Below are 21,562 nucleotides of genomic sequence, written 5' to 3' on the forward strand. Positions count from 1 at the left end.
TGTATAGCGAAAGCTTCTTTGAAGGGGCCTGTTGTACGTTGCTTTGTGGCTCCGTCAGGGGCTGACAGATTCTCCAGATGTAAAAATAAGCATGGTGATTCCTTTGCCAAACCCCCTCTTGGCTTGGAAACTCCTGCCCATGCCAGTTATGGACAGCCTCCTGGAAAACCCACCTCTGCTTCCATCCCAGCCCCTTCAGGTGCATTGGGGGTGCCCACAGCCAGGATGATCTGCTGCATCTGTGGCTAACCGATGCACATGTTTAAACCAGGGGGATTACTGTGGATTGTTTCTTTGTCAGCCTGGCTTGTTCCATGGTAGCTGACAAGAAGGCCAGGTGAGGCCTTTCTCACTGTGCTCTCTCTCTCTCTCTCTCTCTCTTTCCAGCGGGTTCAGCGTCTCGACGGATAACAGGGTTCACATATTCAAGCCGGTGTCCGTGCAGGCCATGTGGTAAGGACTCTGCCCTGCTGCTCCTTTCTCCAGGGCAGCTGAAGCTTGTACAGAGCAGGTGCCTTGTGCATCACTGGTGCCTCAGGAGACCCAGCCACAGAGCCAAGCCCCTCCTTTGGAAATGGGAGGCTGCTCTCAGCGCCCACGGTCTGTGTGACTGTCCCTGCAGCTTGATGGGGAGAGGAGCCTCCGTCTCCATCCCGTAGAGTCAGTCGCACGATGGAGCCTACACTGGGGGCCGATGCTGGGCCCAGGGCAAAACCTGGCGGGCACCCCAGGGCATGCATCCCATCTGAGTTCCTGCTTCAATGCTCACAGTGCCCAGGTGTCAGGTAGAGCCAAGCAGGATGGGTATTTCTCATGACCTGCTTCTGCTGCCAGGGGGGTTGGGAGTGAGCCAAGCTGGCCCATTAGGATCCAGCTACCTGGGTCTGTTAGAGAGCAAAGCTGCTCCTCCTAGATAGCTTTGCTGTCCCAAACTGCAAGGCATGTCACACACACACGTGTGTGCACGTGCACCACACGTGCACATGGGTAGTACTGGGCTTGTCTGGAGGCTGCCATGGACAAGCTGCATCTCCTGCATGCTGCATCTCCAGCAGTGAGCCCCTCCAGACTTGGCAGGCCCAGTTCTGCGCACATCCCACCAGGTCACGCAACAACATGCTTATTATCCCCTACCACGTGGCTGACATGCGACAGGGTAGAGCAGTTGGCCCCTCCGAGGAACACAGCTGTGAACACTTCCCCCAGAGCCAGGCTGCTGTGGATGGCACGTTGTGAAATGTGATCTGAGAATAAAGCTGCCATGTCTGCAAGCAGGCACGGTGCCATGTCTGGGGACCTTGTCTCCTGTGGGAAATGGGCACTGTGATTAGCTTGGAGGCCACCAGCTTGGTTTTAGGCTGGCTCAGGATAGAATTTCGTGGCTGGTAAAGTGTTTCTAGCTTCAGCTCTTGGCAGCGCAGAATATGCCACCCACAGCGTGGTGTGCACCAGTGTTGGCCGCTGGCTTTTGCCCTGGATTGCCCTGCTCACAATCCAAGGTCTAAAACCAGCTAAAAATACGGAAGGAACAGTTCTTGGAGAGCAGCTGGGAGAATCTTGTCATCTTCCATGGGCCGGGGGGGGAAGAAGGTGCCTAAATACCTGCAAAACCCTGGCGCAAAAATTCTTCCGGGTTTGGTGCCCTCCTGGTGTGGGGCTCGGGGGATGCGTAGCCTCTGCACTCGTGCCCATGCATGGAAGGCAAAGCCTTGCCCACAGCTGCAGCTTCCTCAGTCCTAGCAGCTTCCTATGCCAAGGGGCACACCTGCCATCTCCTGCCAGATGATGTGTATTTGTTGCAGCCTGCAGCCCTAGGGCCCGGCAGCTGCTCTGTGATGGGGACCCCTGACACCCTGGGGCCATTAGAGGTGGGCGTTGACTGAGGGAGGCAGCCCGGCAAGTGGGCCATTGGCTAGGTGCCACTGGCAGTGGGGGGCAGTCTTGGGACCGAGGCGCTGAGGCCCGGGTCTCTCTTGCAGGTCTGCTCTGCAGAGTTTGCACAAGGCCTGTGAGGTGGCCCGAAGCAACAACTACTATCCCGGGAGCCTCTTCCTCACCTGGGTCAGCTACTATGAGAGCCACATCAACTCCGACCAGTCGTCCGTCAACGAGTGGAATGCCATGCAAGATGTGCAGTCCCACCGCCCCGACTCGCCCGCCCTCTTCACGGACGTGTAAGTACAGCCGGTGCGTGGTCTCTGTGTAGCCAGGCACTGCCCCAGGGATCGCCTCTGATAGATAATAGCCGGAGAAGGTAACAAGTGGGTCCTGGCCTGAGGGGAAGGATGGCCAACAGGGACTCTGCTGGAAACTCTCCACGCTCAGTGGGTGTCCTCAGCGTTGTCATTGCACTTCACGCTCGCTCTCGGCGCTCTGCACACGTCTCCCTTGGGCTCTCCTGGGAGGCAGATGCTCTTCTCCGAAGTGACTCGCAAAGCCCCAGAAGGAACCTGTCCAAGCGGAGTCACGAGTCAGGATTTCCTGTCTCCTGGCCCTTTACTGTGAGCACTCGGCTGGGCGTCTCTTAGAGACACTGGGGTTTTCCAGGCCTCTTTCCCGCACTTGGGCAGACGCGGGCATGTTGCTTGCTGATTTTGCATCCAGTGCTTTGCTGTGGTGCCCAGAGATTTCCAGACATGGGCAGCTCCAGCTGCCTCTGAGCCAGGCATCTGCCTCAAGCGGTTGTTCTAGTTGACACGCCTAATACCAAACATGGAGGAGAGAGTCACAGCTTTGCAGTGTCTTCCCCGAGTGACGTGGTGCTTGGGCACTGCTGTAACGGAGGGCTCGTACGACTGTGCTTGTGGCATGGTCAGAGCAGGCAGGATGTCTTAGCTGCCTGTCTGCCCAGAGTAACCAGCTAGCTGTTGCTAATGGCAGAGCTGCTCGATCTGATGCAGTGAGTGGTGGTCTCAGTGATGCTGCCTGGATGGGGTCCTGCCTCTGGACGTGATGGCAGCTATTCCCAGGGAGATGGGAGGGCAAAGGACAATGCTTCTCGCAGTGCCGGGATGCTTGCCTGGCTTCATGGTGCCTTCCTGCAGACTGGTGCACTCTGGACATGAGTGTTCTCCAAGCCCAGTGAGCAAAAAACAACCCTGGGCAGTTCGTTTGCAAAGCAGCCTTTGCATTGGGTTGTTTGTCAGCGTACAAGGAAGTGGGCTGAAAAGCTTTGGCAGCTGGTCAGCCTGATATCCCCCTGCAGCTATTCATGTTTAAAAACCCCTTTCTCCACGAGAAAAGTTTTTTGCTGGGTGCAGTGAAGCCCTGGGTAGGGCTGTATCCGCAGAGCCTGGAAAGAAAGCTGGGGATTAAAAGGGGCGGCTGTTGTGTAGCTTTTATTCACAGCCCACCAGCTGGACAGGAATTGCAGCAGCTCATAAAGCAGAAACCTCTGCGTATTTGCTGTGTTGGCAGCCTGACAGGCAGGCAGAATAGGTGGCATGAACTGGTCCCACCAGGCCCTGGCGGAGGATGCTGGGTGAGCCAGCTTGGAGCACTGTCGTTGCCGCCCCCCACGCTGATTAGCAAGGCTATTTTTGCAAGCGGAGATAAGGCTTCAGGCAGCAGGGCTGGGGAAGCATTTGCGGCCCGCCTGCCCTCTGTCTCCATAAAAGGCAGCGTGGAGCGGTTACCTTTCCAAGAAAGGTAGGGGGAGCTTAGGCCTCTGCTCAAAGCCACTTAAATTGCGCCAAATGCTGGAGAGGTTTTGATGGCGAGCCACTGCAGTCCTGGCACATTCCTTGGGGCTTCTGTCCCCAGCACGGCCCGGCCGCCAGCCGGATATGGGCCTTAGCTAGGATCAAGGGGTAGTGTGCTGGCTGCCACCCAGGTGGGGGGCAGCTCAGCAGCATGGGGGTGGCTGTCTCAAACGCAGCTGTGCATGGGGCATCTCCATAGTGTTATGTCACCTGGCCTAGCTCTGTCCCCCACTCACTGCGAATTGCTGTCACTTCCTTCTCTTAGCCCCACGGAGCGCGAGCGCACGGAGCGGCTGATTAAGACCAAGCTGAGGGAGATCATGATGCAGAAGGACTTGGAGAACATCACATCCAAAGAGGTGAGCCTGGAGCTTCCAGTAAGCCTCACCGAGGGCTGATAGGACACAGCCGAAGCCTTGTGCAGCGAGGGGGCATGGTGCTTTGTTCACCAGGATGAGCGAAGAGGAAGGACTCACATGGGTTTTCTCCCCTCTCCAGATCCGCACAGAACTGGAGATGCAGATGGTGTGCAACCTCCGGGAGTTCAAGGAGTTCATCGACAATGAGATGATCGTGATCCTCGGGCAGATGGACAGCCCCACGCAGATCTTCGACCATGTCTTTCTGGTGAGGTGTTAGGTCATGGCCCCAATGTGCCAGCAAGGTGCTGGGTTGCTCTTACCCATGACATGGTCCCTGACTTGCCACAGCCCCACGAATGCCAGTGATGCTTCTTGCCCTGAGTGGGCTGGCCAGCGGGCAGAGGAACATGGTTGTCCCGGGGTCCTGCGCGCTGAGCTGAGCTGACAGTGACAGTGGCACTATTGACCAAGTGCTGGCTGGCTTCTGGGCTGCGCTGAGCATAGCTTAGCAATAAATCTTGCTTTGCCTTGCCTGGGCCCCAAAGGAGCCATTCCTGTTGTGGGAAAACCTCTCTATCTTGCTGCCACCTCCCACATCCCAGCCACAGCTGCCCTGGGGCCCATGCAGGAGGTCACCCGAGTGTGTGTGCTGTGTGCGTTGCTTCTGGGAGGACACAGCAGCAAGAGAGGGAAGCTGGCGGGAGCAGAGGGGAGGGCTATGCAAGGCTCAGGTGGCAGTACACTTCCTGCAGCCTCTGGGATGGAGAGTCCCTTTCATGCGTGGGAACCACAGGGCCTGACCCAGCCCTGCAGATTATTTGTCCAAAGCAGCGTAAACAATTCGCCCTTTAATGTTTTGCTTGTTTAGCCGCCTTTCATTGCTGCTGGGCCCTGGCTAACTGCTGCCCCTCCTTCTGATGAGTCAGCACTGCCCCAGGTTTCCATCCAGCTGCCGGGCCAGGGACCCTGGCGTGGCTGGTTAATCCCATGAGGTTGGCTCCTCTTTCAAACCGGGCTGCTCCTCTCTGGACCAGCTGGTCCATCCACACAGAGAAGGCCTCTCTTGTTGAATGGCGTGAACTCCTTGCCACGGTTTAGAGGAGAAGAGGAGTCATAGGAGTCATAGAAGTGGGGTTGGAAGGGACCTGCAGAGGTCACATCTTGTCCAACCCCCTGCCTGAGGCAGGATCAGCCCTGCCCAAGCCATCCCATACAATCCATCATCTAAGATCGCCGTAGCTCTTCTGTCACCCTGACACCACAGAAGAAATCCTATCCGAACCTGCCATAAGGAAAGCAGAGGAACCACAGCAGCCAGTGTCTGTAAAAGGTTGTTAATATACACTCGAGATCCCATGTAGGGGGCCATGCCACCAGCTACACAGGAAGGTAGAAACTTCCCCAGTCCATACCAGTCTGACCACAGGGTAAAATTTGTTCCTGGCCCCAAATGTGGCTTTGATCTGACCCTGAGCAGATGCTGGGACCTAGCAGGCTTTGGTCCCAGCAGGAGCATTGGCCCAGCGCATCCAACACCCAGTGCCTCTGAGGGAGGCTTAAAAACACCCTGATGCTGTGACAGATGTGAGCACTTCCAAGAAACCCTGGTGGAGAGGGAGCCAGGAGACGTGGAGCAATGAGCTGTCCCTGGCCTAGTGACTCTCTTCCAGCCAGGTGGTTTCCAGAGGGGCTCATGCGAGCCCATGCAATGAGTCAGGAGTAATACAGGAAACATCAGGCAGCTGCCAAGCACGGAGCCTTGGCTCAAGTGCACTTAACCTGGCAAGACTGCACCCAGGGTCCCCTGGGCAGCACCAGAGAGAGTGCCCTGCCCCTGCAGCTCCCCTGGCTGCGCCCGAGACCGAGCCGGCTCTGCGAGGAAGGATAGGGCTGGGTGTAGCCGGCAGTTTCATTCATAAACACAAAGCAGCTGGAGGGCAGGGTCCATATGATGAGGTCTCTGAGGTGTCTTATTGGGAGGGTGCCCAAATAACAATACAGGAAATCAGAGCCCAGACACTGGCGCTTGCTCCGTGTAACGGGGCGTCGCGTTCGGGGGAGGGAGGGATGTCACGCTAGGGAGGGCTCCCGTGACTGCAAATGGCAGGAGCCTCCCTTCACTGGAGGAAGCAGCATGGTGCTGGCCAGTCTCGTGGGATGTTATTTGCAAGGCAGAGCAGGACACTGAGCCCTTGGGACCCTGTGAAATCCACTGCACCTGGCCATGTTGCTGCAAAACCCAAGAGCTTTTCCACCCCTCTGGGCCACCAGCGCACATTGCTGCTCAAGGAGAAGTGAGCCTCTGTCTTGCTCAGGGCTCAGAGCCCTGCCCTGGCCTCTGTTTGGGGGTACCTCCATGGGGGAGAGGACCAGCTGCCCTAGGATCTGAGGAACTGCCTTCCTGAGGCCTTTGCACTGCCTGCCGGAGGGGACGGGGTCCTAGTAGCTGCCTGGCATAGCTATACATGTCCCTCTGGGAATACTGGGCAGCCGGGGGCAGGCTGCATGTGGTGGAGGACCCCACTACATGGCACGGGCAGAGCCTGGGTCGGACCCAGCGCTGCACCGACCCCATCCCAAGCAGCAGTGCCAGGGACTGCGGCTCTCCAAGACACGTGTGGGCAGGCGGTTCCAGAGCTGGGCTCTACGGCAGGTCTGGCCCTCACGCATGCAGAGGTTTGGTGCTCCCCAGACCTGCCTTGGCTGCCCCCCTTACCTCCACGCAGCTGCAGGAGCCCTGGCCGTGTGTCGGCCCCCCAGCTGCTTGGTACAGCCTGCAGCTTCCCTCCCTTGGAATCGAGCTGCCTCGAGTCTCGGGCAGGAGAGCTGGGCGCTGAGGTTCTTCGGCCCTGCCTTGCCCCCGACCTGAGCCGCAGGGTCTTGGGAGGGCATATCCAAACTGACCGGTGTGCAGCCCAGGTCACCACTGGGTTGATAGCTCAGCTGACCAGCTGCTCCTGCGCTCCCCCAGGCAAGGGGCAGCCTCGTGGCACAGCAGGGCTTGTTTGTGGAGTCCATGCAGCACCCGCGGTGGTGCGAGGCAGGTCAGAGCCAGCCACAGCCCCTCGTGGAAGGCTTCTCTCTGTGCTGCCACAGCTTTTGAGGCCTTGCAGGAAGCTCCCCAGCCAGAGCAGTCCCGGCGGAGCTTCCTGTTGCTGGGACTGGTGCCGATTCCCAGCCAGATAAGCGCTAGCCTGGCTGTTTGTCACTCGCCTCTGCCGTGTAAACAGGTCTCGAGGGCCTGGGATTAGGCAGCTCCTCTTTGCAGGGCTGTAAGGGGGGCCTTGCGGCACAGCTCAGCTGGCAGAGCACCTGCGCTGGGTCTTCCTCCTGCTGACGCTTCCCTCTGTTTCCCTGTAGGGCTCTGAGTGGAACGCCTCCAACCTGGAAGACTTGCAGAACAGAGGGTAAGCGGCATGCGGCTGTGAGCTGCTGGGCACGGGGGCAGGCACCCACCTCGCTCCGTGCCACCCCCACTGTCACTTCCCCGTGGGTGAACTGAGGGCTCGCAGACAGACAGACTGCCCCTCTCTTCTTGCCCGGACCCCAGAATCCCACAGACAGACAGGCAGACGCGCTGAAGGGAAAGCCCCCTGACTGGCACTGAAAGCCCATCAGCAAACGAAGGCAGTTCTGCCTTGGAGCACAGCAAAGCTGCTTCCTGGGGGTGCGGTGTCTCCCTATGGGCTCCGCGTCCTCGGTGGAGGCTGCCGGTCTGGTCCGATCTGTCCTCTGCTTCCGCGCAGGGTGCGGTACATCCTGAACGTCACTCGAGAAATAGACAACTTCTTCCCGGGGCTCTTCGAGTACCACAACATCCGGGTGTACGACGAGGAGGCGACGGACCTGCTGGCCTATTGGAACGACACTTACAAGTTCATCTCCAAAGCAAAGTGAGTCTCCCGTGCCCGCGGTGCCTGCTTCCCGTCTCTCCCACTTTCCTGCCACCTGGTGCCCTCTCCCAGATGAGGGGCAAGGCGTTCACACTCTTAGCTCCCTCTGTGTCTGAAGTTCAGGGGGGCTTTTCCCACTTTGTCTAAGATGCAAGGAATAGGCTGGGAAGCGAGAGCTGCAAGCCCTGCTCCGCAGTCATTCCCTCTGCCGTGCTTTGAGCTAATGATGGAGGAACGCTGAGGGGGTTCAGACTCTAGGAATAACCCGAACTGCGGCTCGGACATGGGTAAAATACCAAGGGGAAATAGGAGCATACAATGTGGCTGTTGGTGCAGACAAGTCTCTCAAAGTCAGTGGAGTTGCCGCCACGCACCCCACAAATCATCCTTATTGGTATGGGGCGCGTATCCATCAGACAGCCTTCCAATTTTTGAGCCTGTCTGTCTGTGAGCAGTGCCTTGTGGTGGTGGGCACCGTACAGAAGATGGTCCCTGCATCAGGGCTTACCCTCTGTATGGCAAGACATGGCAGAAGCCAGAATGGAAAGACTTTGTTTGCCTGTGCCAGACCACCTGCGAGCACAGATGCCCTGGGTTGCCTGCAGCACTGCCCTGGCCCACCGCACCCGTTCTGGAAGGGGTCAGCGAGCTAGTAAAACCCTCTCCTATGGGTGCCCAGCTGAGCGGTCTGATAACTGCAGGTGCTGCAAAGAGGGCTTTTTATTGCTTGCAAACGTCTCCTAGTTGCATGCAGTAAATCCAGCAACCTTTCTTGAGACCTAGGTAGCCGCGGGGCCCGTTAGCACATATCACCCACAGGACTGAGATAGTGTAAAAGGAGCCCACGGTATTTAAACCCTAGTGTGGCAGCTGTACCTATCTGCGTGGCCCTAGAACGGATGAGCGAATTCATGATGGCTCTGTCTCCCGACCGGGTTACTGGAGACTGCTGTTATGTTTTAAGGCAGCTAAAGCCTGTGTAGCTGTGTTGGGGGCGGAGGCCCTTCTTGGCCCAAGCTTTGCTTTCACAGAGCCTTCCCTCTCCAGGTGCAGAGCTACCTTGCAGGCGTTATAAAACCACCCAAGGCCACAGCCCCGCTGCTAGCAGGGTGTGGGGCTCTACACCAGAGTTGCTCTGGAGAGTGCTAGCGCACTGCAAGCACACATCTGGCTTTCCAGTGAGGAAATGGCCCAGTGAGCGGCTGGTGTGGCCAAAGCAGCCGCAGGGGGTGTGCTGGGTGCATGGAGGGAGCGTGCACACAGGTGACAGCTGCACGCATCTGAGGGTTGTGCTCAACTTGGCCAACGGCGGCCTGTGCTCCGAGGCTTCCCACGGTGTCCAAGGCTGGCAGTGATAAAAACCCTTATCCAGGCACTTGTAAAATGACGCCAGACCAAAACTCTCTTGACCAGCTCTGTAACGAGGCAGCTCCGTGCCCAACCCAGGGTGAGCAGACAAGGGCTAGCAAGCCTCCCTCCTCCCAGTCCATGGCTTGAAGCATTGGGATGCCTTGGAGCATGGGCTTGGCTGCCACGCGTGACCCCCTTGGTACCTGGGGAAGTGGCAGCAGAGCTCGCAGCCCAGAAACGCTGGAGCAATGTGTGAACAAATCAGAGTCCAGTGGAGGGCAATGAAAACGGGGCTGGGGCACGTGACGTATGAGGAGAGCCTGAGGGAACTGGGCTTATTTAGTCTGGAGAAGAGAAGACTGAGCCAGGGATTGAACAGCAGGCGTCAGCTCCCTGAAGGGTGGTTCAGAAAAGGATGCTGTTCCCAGTGGGGGCAGATGGCAGGACAAGGAGCAGTGGGCTCCAGTTGGAGCAAGGGAAGTTGAGGTTGGATAGTAGGGAAAACTCTCACAAGGAGGGTGGCGAAACACTGGGACAGGTTACCGAGAGAGGTTGTGGAGTCTCCAAACTTGGAGGTGTTTAAGACCCGGTTAAACAACACCCTGGCTGGGATGATGCAGTCGGGGCTGGTGCTGCTTGGAGCAGGGGTTGGACTAGATGCGACCTCCCAAGGTCCTTTCCCACCCTCATTTTCTATGCTCCTGCCTTGCTCCTGCCCCGAGCAGAGCACACCAAAGGGAAGCCTCCATCTCCAGGCAGCACCCTGGTGCAGCACCAGCTCCTGTCCCCTTTGCCGGACATGGTCTGGCTCCTTCTCCCCGAGTGGAGCCGACCGCTGCTCCTTTCATGCCTGTGGCAGAGACATGAAGTGGCGCGATAAGCCCGTGACTGGTCACAAACCAGGCGCAAGTCTTTACCGGAGGATCTGAGGGGCGGGGCTGTGAAATGCAATCCCCCAGGCAGGGTTTTCGGTTTCGTTCAGCTTGTCCCGGCAGATAACGCCAGGCGACAGGCTTGGACCTGCGCTCAACGGGGCTTGGAACTGGGATGAATTGGTGCCTAATACAGGCGCCAAGGCAGAAAAATACCTCCCTGGGGGAGGTGTTTGGAGATACCAGGTGCCTGCAGAGCCTGTGTCTGGGCAGGAGCTGTTGCTGGACAGGGTATGGACCTGTCCTCGTTGGGAACAACACCCAGAGTCAACAGGAGCGCTGCTTGAGTCAGAGCAGCGAGATTAGTTTGCCGCGGGCAGGCTTTGCTAATCTGGGCAAGCAACTGTTCACTCGCCTCCTGTCAGGGCGTCTCCCAGTAAGAGCAGTGGTTTTACACTGCCCTGCAGGTCACAGCCCTCGGGCTCGAAAGATCAGCATCCAGGCTAGGTCCCAGGGGCCCGGATGTGCCTGTCTAGCACTGGCCGGGTGCGGGGAGAGTCAGGGTTTTGCTGTTACTCCTTCCCTCTTGGGTCTCTTTGCCAGTTCACAGAGTTGACCTGTTTGCAAGAGGTCTCGCGGGCCATTTCTGCCTATTCCTAGGGCCCGGCTGTCTGTTTAACCTCATATCAGTGGTCAGCTGGAACATGTCAGGGCACGTGTTCGGAGAAGGCAAGCCCGTAATTCACGTGCAAAATGCACGTGCCTCTGCCTGCTTTCCACAGGCAGGATTTCACAAGCAAATCTGCAAGGGGGTGCACGGACTTGCAGGCTTGCACACGCAGCTGGTCAAGGCACACACTTGCGGTGCCTGCCTAGGAAAAGCTGTGGACACCGAGTGCCTGCTTCTGGCTGCGTGCGCCACAGATGCGTGGGCTCTCGGAAGACCCTCTCACGTACAACCTATGCATTGTAGACCCTTTGGAGGTAGCTTTCTAACAGCCCTCTTTTTCTCTCCCGCCCGGCACATCAGGAAGAACGGCTCTAAATGCCTGGTGCACTGCAAGATGGGGGTGAGCAGGTCGGCTTCCACAGTGATCGCCTATGCCATGAAGGAGTACGGCTGGAACCTGGACCGGGCCTACGACTACGTGAAGGAGCGCCGCACGGTCACCAAGCCCAACCCCAGCTTCATGAGGCAGCTGGAGGAGTACCAGGGGATCCTGCTGGCCAGGTGAGCCCCAGGGTCAGCCCAAAGGTGACACTGGCCCTGTCCCTGGTCAGTGCAAAGCCACAAGCACAGCGTGCTTCCCAGAACCCATGGGCAGGAGGGGTGCTGAGTAATGTCCTCGTGTGGCTCGCTGGAAGGAGAAGACGCTTCTTCCCACCTTCTCCCCCGTGTGTGTTGAGTCTCAGAGTGCTTCTGGCGCTGGCCAAGGCAGAGTGTGCATCTAAGACCACCTCCGCCTGCCAGGGTGGGATGAGGCAGGGCTTGGTGAATGTGGGGAGCCAGGCCTCCCTTGCCTGTGTGGCAACTCCTTGGCACCTGCTGGTGTACTGGCCAATACTCTGGCCCCTGTGAGCCTGGCCTAGCATGAAGTGTGAGCTGGGTCTCCAACAAGGCTTTCAGAAGGTAAAAGGGTAGTTTGCAGGTTTGCATGTGGACTTCAGGCTTGTAGCATGCTGAAGTCTGCCCTGGCGGGAGTGGCCAGGCCCCAGGTGCCCCACACTTCTTCCCCTACCCTCTCATTGGGCTCCAAAGCGCCTCTCCTTCCTCTTGGTCCGTGCAGCACTGTCTCCTTCCCTCTGCTTGCCCCCGGCTCTGTTTTGCTGCATGTCCCCGGGGCTAGAAGAAAACAGCCTTGCGTGCACGTGACTCTGCTCGGGTTTCAGGCCCGGGGTTGGGAGCAGAGCCATGTGCCAGGCAGATCTGGTGACATGCCCGCGAAGGCAGTGACGGGGCTGTGGGAACCGGGATGTTGCTTTCCAGCAGTAAACACAGCCCTGAGTCACCCTGGCGAGGCAGTGAGCTGTCGCCCGTCAGCTTCAGGGGCCAGGCCGCTGCCTCTTGCTTTAAGCTGTCCTACCAGGTCCCGTTGGTGAGATGGGAGCTGCCTTGCCCTGGTCCCTTGCTGGCTACCAGGGAGGAGGAGATCTGGCTCTCCCACACCCTAGAGGCTGGCTCCTCCGGCTTGCCACCCCTCGCCCCTTGGAAAGCCGGGTTCTTTGGATCAACTAAATAGTTGGAAAAAAGTTGCCCCTTGGAAGGCTTTTGTGGGAGTGCTGGAAGACGGTGGCTGGGTTCCTGGCGCATGAGCCTTGTGCAACCTTTTATCAGCCGCTGAATGGGGGAAAGCTCGAGGTTACAAATTAACAGGATGAAATGGGCCCGGTGGGTTATTGCTGGCTGCAGGTGCCACCTGGGGTGTCAGGCAAACTCGGCTCACTCCCGTGAGCAAGGGTGTGGGTTTCCAAGTGACACACCAGCACGCTGAGCTCTGCTGAGCAAGCCTGCCGGGAGGCAGGGCACTGTTGCCCGGTGGAGAAACAGGCATGGAAAGCAACACTCCCAGGGTTGCAGAGACAAAAGAGCGGGGAGCCAGGATCCCTGGTCCCCGTGCAGTGCCTCAGCCCCAGGAGCCGAGCTCTGCTTCGCGGCCAGAAGGGACCCCACAGATCCACGCCAAGAAGGGGCAGTTGCCGCTTTACCTCCAGGGAAGGCGTTTGCACACGACGGGCCCCGTTTCTCTGGGTTCTGCCTTTCTAGGCCGCTGGGACGTGAGTGCACGTGTCCCACAGCGGCTGTAGGGCCCTGTTTTTAGCCCCCTCTTTCAGCCTGTGCAGGGGTTCGGGGCCAGGCCCATTTCCCACGTGAGAAGCCACACGCAGTAGCTGGGTCAAATCTCCTGCCCTGGGCTGAACCCTGCCTGGGGGGAGCTTTCAGCCAAACGCAGGCTGCCCGCTTAGCTCGGCAATGAGTCTCCTACCTGCTACTGTCCCTGCGGTCGCCCCGCACTGGGGTCCCGCGCACACGGGCAGGGGGACGGCAGGACAGCTAGGTTGGGGCACTCCCCGGTGGAGGTGGCTTGGCAGCCGGCTGTAGCTGGAGAGTCTGGCGGTGTCGGCTCTCCTCCTAGGGGCGGCTGGTAAAAGTGCAGCCAGGCGGGAACGGGGCCAGCCGCGCAAAACAGCATTGTGCCATCACTTGTTTTCCTTGTTTTCTCCATTTTGGAGAAACGGCCTCCGCCGCGGCAGGGAGGGCTCGTGGCACAGGTGGCGACACGGCAGCCGGCGAGGTCGGCTCGCCCATGTGACTCGGGCTGCGCTCGGGCCCTCCCAGGCACTGTCCGGCCGGGAGATTGATGGCTGTCCTGAGGGCTGTTTTGAGCGAGAGGGGCTATTTTTGGCCTCCTGTAAGCACACAGGATGTTCTTGGCCCCCGCACCTCTCTGGTTTCCGTAGCTCCGTGACTTATCACGGGATGGTCTTTGTGAGGGTGCCTCAGTGGTGCCAGGCTGCCCTTGCCTGGGGCTCCTTGGCATTCAGTGCCCGCTGTTACCTGCTTCCGTGACCTTCCTGACGCACGCGACCCAAAGCTGTTACCTGCGTCACCTTCTTGTCCTGTTAACGCACCCGTCACCTTCCAGCAGATAAGGCATGCTCAAGTCCATAAGGGGCCAACCCCAGGAACCCCTTGCTTGCATATTGTAGTAAGGCCACCAGGCTTGTTTAGCTCGTGTGTGTGTGTGCACACATGCACACACATGCACGCTCCCCCCTTAGCATCGGGGGTGCACAAGTGCCCAAGCAGTACACGGAGCGAGCTCACTCGTGCCACAGTGATTTCTGTATTCCACTCCGATCCTGCACGCTTCTGCGGGGCCGGATTTGGCCCTGGGAGTTTTAGGGAGCCTCACGAGGCAAGCGGATCCTGGAAATCCAAGAGAAGCGGGGCTGGAAGGGATCTCCAGAGGTCGCATCCAGTCCAGCCCCTGCCTGAAGCAGGACCAGCCCTGTCCAAACCATCCTATACAAATCTCAACTCTTTGTAAAACTGCTGTCACCCTGGCGCAGCACAGATCATTGCACCCGAGCCTGCACAGGGAAAGCAGGGGGACCATGGCAGCCAACGTCCTGCTTCTGTAAAAGGTTGTTAGTATACACTCGAGAGACCCCGGGTAGAGGGCCACACCCCCATGGCAGAAGAAGATAAAAACCCCCACAGTCCAAATCAAGGTGACAGGCTGGTTGCAAGGGCTGTCTTGCTTGCTTTTCCAACCATGTTGCATTCCTCTGCCCCTGGGTGTGCAGGCTGCCCACCTAGATGCACGCAGAGTTATCCTTGACCCAGTCCTGGGTCAGCGCATCAGTGATGAGGCTATTTGTCACACCAGACCTGGCCTAGAAGCTCCCCGCAAGTCGCTCGCCCCTGCCAGGTTTGTGATGCACAGTCGTGTCTCCAGCAAGGGTCTAACGTGTGTCCCCTTCTGTCCCCCCACAGCAAGCAGCGGCACAACAAGCTATGGCGCTCGCACTCGGACAGCGACCTCTCCGACCACCACGAGCCCATCTGCAAACCTGGGATGGAGCTGAACAAGAAGGAGATCACCACCTCCGCTGACCGCATCTCCGAGGCCAAGCCCAGCGACAGCCGCCCGCCGGCATCCCCCACCTATGCGGCCGAGCTGAGCACGGAGCGTCGGCTCCAGGGGGATGCGGCCGTGATCGATGAGCTGTGCACCAAGGAAAGGAGGATCCATCTGGAGTTCACGTCCAGAGACTTCCACGCCGAGCAGATCGAGGATGAGCTGAACCTGAACAACATCAATGGGTGCTCAGCCGGCTGCTGCCTCGACGAATCCAAGTGCCCCCTGGATAACTGCCATGCCTCCGAGGCCTTGATGCAGCTCGACCAGCCCCTGGAGATAGCCACAGACTTCCCCGACCTGACAGTGGATGACCTGGAGAAAGATGCCCTTAAGCCAGACATGAACGTGCACTTGGTCCCCATGGAAGAACTTGCTGCCAGGCTAAAAGACCTCCCCAGGTCGCCCGACCAGGATTCCCCGAGCCCACAGCTTCATTCCCAGCCCGAAGCTGCTGACTTCAGCACGGACCGGATCGACTTCTTCAGCGCCCTGGAGAAATTCGTGGAGCTCTCCCAAGAGAGCCGGTCTCGCTCCTGTTCCCACTCGAGGGCGGAAGAGCAGGGCAGCGGGAGGAATGGGGTCGCGAAGGGATCGGTGCTGGAGGTGCTGCCTGCGGTGGAGACGGGCATCACTGTTCAGAGAACCGGCTCCCTGGGCAACTCCCCACAAGTGTCGGAAGATTCTTCCACGGATGAGGAGCAAGCAAAGGTTAGGACAGTTGATCGCTTTCCTAGCAGCCCCTGCTTGCATGTTCCTGGCGGCAGGTCTGTATTTGCTTGGGCAGATGTGCGGGAAGCTTTCCAGTCTGCCAGTATCATGTGTCTCTGTACAACTAGCACGGGAGAGTTTGCTTTAGGAGAGGAGTGGGAGGTACTACAGGTACGCGGTGTGGGTTGGTGTCAGATGCCTGGGCTAGCCTCTCAGTCCCCTCGCGGCCCCTTGTGCTCGAGGGGAGAGTGCCCCGGTGAGGGCTGGTGAGCAACGAGGCCAGAACTTGGAGTAGAGAAGCAGGAGGGAGGCGGGTCAGGACTGAGGGATGTCGGCCAAGATTCACAAGGGTGCCAGAGCAGCGTGGGTGGAACGGCAAGGTCGGGCGTCTTCTGTGCAAACTGATGCCTGTGATGTGTTGGCCGCAACTTGCTGAAATGCTGTCGCCTTGCACTCGAAGAGTTGCTGCAGATGGGAGGTCGAACCCGTCCCGTCCTGCCCTAGGGAGGTGGAAGGAATGAGGCAGCACTTCCGGGCTACTCTGCCACAGGGCTCCCGGGCCTCAGATGTGCACAGCCGCTCTGCTCGAGCCTCCAAGGGGAAAGTCATAAACATTTGAATTCGCAGGACCCTCTCGATGAGGGCTCCGGCCTGTATGCACGAGCTGTCGTACAGGAACGCATCCATAGTAACCCAGGTGTCCAAATGGCAGTTTTATTCAGGTGTCGGTACTGATCTCCATTATGCTGTAAAGATTGGAGGCCTGAAGTGAGGAGCCCAAGCGTGTTGAGCACCTGATTTTCCGCGGCTGTGCAGAAATCTTGCTGGAGGGATTTAAATGCAGCCCCAGAGGTGCCCTGGGTGCTGTTAGCAAGCCCACTTGGAGCTGGGTCCATGGCACGGCACTGGGCCAGGGGTTTCCTGGGGTGGGGATGCCTGACCAGGCCTTTCAGAATCGTTTGTGCTGGTGTGCATCTTGTAACGCCCGTGTCTCTGTTGCAGGAAGTCTCGGAGCTGCCTGGCACGGGCCCCCTCACGCGATCCCACTCGGAAAACTCAATATCCGTGAAGGAGATCGTCACGGAAATCGAGTCCATCCACCAGGGCGTGGGGCCGGGCCTGCAGAAGACAGACGGTGCTGCTGGCCACGCGCCGGTGCTGCCCAAGAGGAACACGGTCCACGAGCTGCCGGCCGAGGCAGCCTGGCCATCCGAACACAAGCCTGGCAAGGCCGAGCCAGGCGATGGCATTTGCACGGCCCAGCAGGAGAAGGCAAAAGAGCCTCTGCAAGCAGAAGAGGACGGGGCTGACCCGGAGGAGAGCAGCCCAGCCGAGGACCAGCAGGAGCTGCAGGGAGAAGGCCTTGCCCTGGCGCCCAAGTGGTGCCCGGGCTCGGTACGACGTGCCACGCTGGAGTTCGAGGAGCGCCTGAGGCAGGAGCAGGAGCAGCAGCACGGGGCGCCTGGGGGCCTGCTGCCCACCCGCAAGAACTCCCGCAACGACCCTGCCACCACCGAGCCCGCGCCCCGCGGCAGGAGCGAGGAGCCGTCTCACGAGCCGGCCCCAACCTACGGGGAGGACGACAGCCACCAGGCCAGGCCGGGGAGCCCCGAACCCCCTGTTGGCACGTGCCCTGTTGTGGAGCCCCTGCCCGCGGAGCTCGGCATGGAGCAGGAGGGGCCAGTGCGGGAGCGCCGGACGGTGGTGCTGCTGGAGAGCTCTGCGGTGCCGGCCCTGCCTGGCCCCCTCCCCAAGAGGATCGAGATCATCGAGTACGGACAGGCGTCTGAGCTGCTGGGCCCCCACGAGTGTGACGCCAGCTGCGGGCAGGGTGGCACGGGGCCAGGCTTGACCACCCTGGAGCTGCCACCGCTGGATGAAAACCTGAACCCCTCGGTGTGCACGGGGACAGCCGCCGTGTGCCCGCAGTCTCTGCCACTGCAGCACCCTCCCATGCCGGGACCCACGGCAGCCCAACAGGCCACCTCCACCCCAGGCAGCCCCCAGCAGGGCTGTGGTGGGACACCGATGCTTCTGGCTGCCACCTCCCCCCTTGGCCAGGCGATACCCTCACCCTCGGCAGACCCCGAGTGCCTGAGCCTGTTTCACCTGGAGGGCGTCACGGAGCAGAGCACGAGCACGGACGATGAGCCGGCCGCACCTTGCAGCGCCGGTGGGGGCGGGCAGCTCCTATGCGGGGGCAGCTGCAGTGCCTTGATGCTGTTGAGCCACGAGGACCTGACTGTGCTCGGCCGCCTTGCCAGGGGCCAGAGGGAGCCTTGCGAAGGCTGGGACTTCTTCCTCTGCTCCGGCCTCCCCCACAGCTCTAGCAGCCGCAGCGTGGAGGACCGCAGCAGCCACCCCAGCCTGGTCCAGCTGCGCGCCACGGAGCTCGAGGCACGCATGCGGCATGCGGGGCTCACAGCGCCATCCCACATGAAGCGCTCAGCCTCCCTGGCCAAGCTGGACTGCCTGGACCTCTCGAAAGACGACTTAGCCGAGAGGGAGCGCGCCCCCTCGGAGCCCTGTCCCCACCTGCTGCCCCCGGGCAGCCCACCTGGAAGGCTCTGCACATCTTCCTCCTCGCTGCCAGGCCTCGCCGATCCAAAGCCCACGAAGCATTTTGTAGAGCAGCTTAAAACGACTGAGTGCATTGCCCAGAGCAAGCCGGTGGCGCGGCCCCTCGTGCAGTATGCCAAAGAGTTTCGGGTGGGTCCACCTGGCCCAGTCCCCGGTGCGCCACCTCTATTGACTCGCTCCGAAGAGGCGCTTCCGCTGCTCCGGGCGCCGGGGCCGGACTCGCCGTGCCCGGCTCCGAAGCTGGCCGTGGCGCCACGGCAGCAGCACGGCAGAACTCACCCCCTGCGGAGACTCAAAAAGCCTAGTGACAAAAAGCGGACGCCCAATCCTCTCTATAACACCATGTGAACCCTCGTCCCAGGGGCAGGTGTAATATATAAGGAACATGCACTTTATCGGTTAATTTTATAGTCATTTTACTGTTCCTGACGCATGTAGGTTTGGGTTGTGTTTCTCTGTGTGCGACTCCGACTGCAAGGCCGTGGGTTATTTTTTTAATTTTTTTTTTTTTAACTCCGATAACCTCAGACGTGCTCTTTGTTTTAAAAGAACACCCCGGCCAGGCAGAAATCACGGTGGCAGCCCCCTCGTCCCTGCCAAGCTAAACCCACCCCCATTGCCTTCCCCTTGTGCCACGGCAGCTGCCCGAGCGGGCGCCGCGCTCAGATGCAGCGTTACCCCGTGGCTGACCCCACATAAGCAAGCTGGAACTAGCTGACCGCGGCGGCCGCGGGCCGAGCTGCTTTGGCGCGAGCCCGCAGGACGGGTCTGGCCCGGACGGAGGGGTGGGTGCTGGACTCCCGCTTCCCGGGACCTGCAAATCCACGCCCGTGCACTTTGACTGTGACCGAGGGGGCAGAGGCCAGGCCGTGGGGAGCCTCCCCGGGGGCTGCCGAGCCCTGAAAATTGAGGGGTGTTCTTTTAAAACAAGGGGGGCTTAACCCTTTCATTACTTGAATACTGCTGTGGGCCTTCCGTGTACAATGGCCATATCATGTATCCACCGGTCTCCCCTCCACGCGTCCTCCCCGCCACCAGCACCACCCTAAATTTGTTCTCTCGCTTGTGCTGCCTGAGTTGCTCCCTCTCTGCTCCCCACACACGCAAACACACCCACACGGTTCTCCTTGCTTGCAAAGCCAGCAAGTGTCTTCATGGTTTGTACCTCTTGAATGCAAGGTTTTCCTCTCTCTGCTGTCACTTTTAACACTTAACCTGGAGGGAAGGTCTCTTCCGGATGTGGTTTTCCCCCTGCGTTGTGTATATATACAGTATTTATGGCGGGTTTTGTCATTTCCTATGGTTTCTTTTTAAACAACGACAAAAAAGGGTGAGACTGCGTTCTGCAAACTGGAAACAAAGCCACCTCTCCCGGTTCCGTGGTGTTCATTGCAAGCCGCACGTGACCTCCAGGAGGTCTGCCTCGAGCCTGTCTTCCCTTTCCAAAAGTGAGGCCCTGTCGTCGCCAGCTTCTGCCAAATACCCTGTCCCTTGTGCATGAGCTCTGCTCCCTTCCCGCCGGGGCCGGGCTGCCGCCCCGGCCGCTCGCTTGCGACTGGAAGGAGGGTTTTAGGCCATTTGAAAATCTCAAGCGCCCTGAGCCAGTTCCTGCTGTACTGGAGAGCGTGGGGGGGAAGGGGGATTGCAAAGGGGGTGATGCGAGTTGCAACTTGATTTTGCACGCCAGCTGATGCAGGGCTGTGCTGAGCACCCGGGTGTCACCTGTGCAGCAGGGCGAGACGTTGGCCCCTGTGGGAGAGCTGTGGCCTGCTCGACTGGTACCGCAGGGCCTGGGGGGAGTCTGGGTGCGGAGCCGCACGTCTCCCCTGGCCCCAAGCAGCCCAGCTCTGGAAGGAGCAGGTGCAAATACCCTGCAAAATCTCTCGCAGCATCTCCCATGAAAGCACGGGGAGTAGGGCCGAGCCTTGCTCCGGTGCGTGATGCGGTTGGATGCGTGCGGCGCTGTCTGGACTGGCGGGTGGTTGGGGTGGGGGTCTTCTCCCCCAGCAGCAGCTTGCAGAGGGGTTGCAGGGATCTCTTCCTGCAGCAGGAGACTTGGGGTGAGGCAGAGTCAGCACGGGGTCACCTTCCCACTTGTCCCCCGTCCCCATGCAATGGGGAAGCCCCCAGAGCAGCTTCCCTGCCCCGGAGCTCAGCCTCCAGCTCCAGCTCCTCTGCTCCCTCCCAGCCCAGCCCTGCCCTGGGGTTGCAGCACAAGCCCGGCTCCTCCAGCCTGAATACTTGAAGCAGCCTCACAAAACTTTCTCCTGCTGTGGGGGGGAGCCCTGGAACATGGGGGTCCTGGCTGTACCCCTCACCCCAGCTCTGCCCCTGCAGCTGTGGCACTGGCAGGGCTGGGAGGGGAGAAGAGGTCCCCTCTCAGCAGGGCTATGGAGACGGCCAAGGTCTCTGCTTTGAGCAGGCCTTGGGAAAGGGCTGGAGAGTCTGCCCAGTGCGGCCTAAGCCCCTCCAGGCTCCAGAAGCACCCACACATCCCCGCACCGGGGGCTGCCACAGGCCCATCAGGACCCGCCTTTGGGCCTGTCCAGCTGGGCCCAGGCAGCTGCAGGGCAGGACACGTGGGCACTTCCCTGGGCTGGGGAAGCAGCTGCGTTTCCCCCCGCTCAGGCAGTGTCGGGAGCTGGAGCTTCCCATTTGCATTCCTGTAGCGAGCTGCAGCCCGGTCTCAGCCCAGCCCTCGGCGGGCACGGCCTTGTTTACAGTGCGGGTCTGCCCCCCGGCAGGGTCTGCCATCCCCTGCCTGGTTGCGCCGCCCCGGGAGCCTCGCAGGAGAAAGCTGTGGGGCCGTTCCTCCCGCGTCCTGCTGCGCTGAGACGCGGAGGGCAGCTCGTACCTCCTCCGTGCCAGGGGCAGCCGGTCGCTGGCCGCCAGCTCCTGCTCATCGCCTCGTAGCCGGGGTGGACTGCCGGTTTCTTAGCCGGGCCGGCAGGAGCGGAGGGAGACGCTCTCCTCCCCTGGGCGAGGGGAGAGCTGCCTTCCCTGGCGGGGGGCGACCGGCCCCAATGGGTCTTCACTGGAAGAAGAAATGCCCGGTCCCTGCCCCGCAGGAAGAGCCAGGCAGGGGCGAGGCACAGCGCGGTGCCAGTGCCTTCTCCGTTCTCTTTCCTTTCTGCAAATGTGACTTGGTGCGTTGGGCGGGGGGGCCCCGCGCAGCCCCCCGAGCCCGCGGCGGACGTGCTCGGCTGTTTTTAAATGTGAAGGCGCGCCCGGGCGCAGCCCCTGTCCTTGTTACTGAACGAATAAATTTTTATTTTGAGCACACGTGTGTGGCTGCCTCCGTCTGGGGCGGGGGGACGGAGGGGTCAGGCTGCATCACTGGGGTGGGTGGGGTAGCGGGGTTTGTGGGGCCTCGAAGGTGAGGGCTGGAGGTGGGGCTGGCCTGTCCCTCTGGGCCAGCAGCCCAGGCCTGGAGGAAAGTGCCCGGGCTGG

At 60.0% G+C, this 21,562-nt stretch overlaps 1 protein-coding gene across 7 annotated transcripts in view; it reads left to right on the top strand.

Moving 5' to 3' along the window:
* The window catches only part of SSH2 (slingshot protein phosphatase 2), a 48,943-nt gene extending 30,483 nt beyond the window's left edge, over positions 1-18,460 (top strand). For 6 of the 7 annotated variants that reach the window (XM_006036106.2, XM_025192349.1, XM_025192348.1 and 3 more), the window contains 9 exons: positions 388-453; positions 1,980-2,174; positions 3,967-4,060; positions 4,200-4,328; positions 7,424-7,470; positions 7,810-7,956; positions 11,209-11,409; positions 14,677-15,532; positions 16,535-18,460. In XM_006036106.2, coding sequence (XP_006036168.1) covers positions 388-453; positions 1,980-2,174; positions 3,967-4,060; positions 4,200-4,328; positions 7,424-7,470; positions 7,810-7,956; positions 11,209-11,409; positions 14,677-15,532; positions 16,535-18,460 — 3,661 coding nt within the window. Of the gene's footprint in view, positions 1-387; positions 454-1,979; positions 2,175-3,060; positions 3,833-3,966; positions 4,061-4,199; positions 4,329-7,423; positions 7,471-7,809; positions 7,957-11,208; positions 11,410-14,676; positions 15,533-16,534 lie in introns of those variants that run through there. The other variant, XM_025192352.1, reaches the window with a different exon arrangement.
* Positions 18,461-21,562: the final 3,102 nt, after the last annotated feature.

Source organism: Alligator sinensis, unplaced genomic scaffold (genome assembly GCF_000455745.1).
Source record: "Alligator sinensis unplaced genomic scaffold, ASM45574v1 scaffold1642_1, whole genome shotgun sequence".
Classification (NCBI taxonomy): Eukaryota; Metazoa; Chordata; order Crocodylia; family Alligatoridae; genus Alligator; species Alligator sinensis.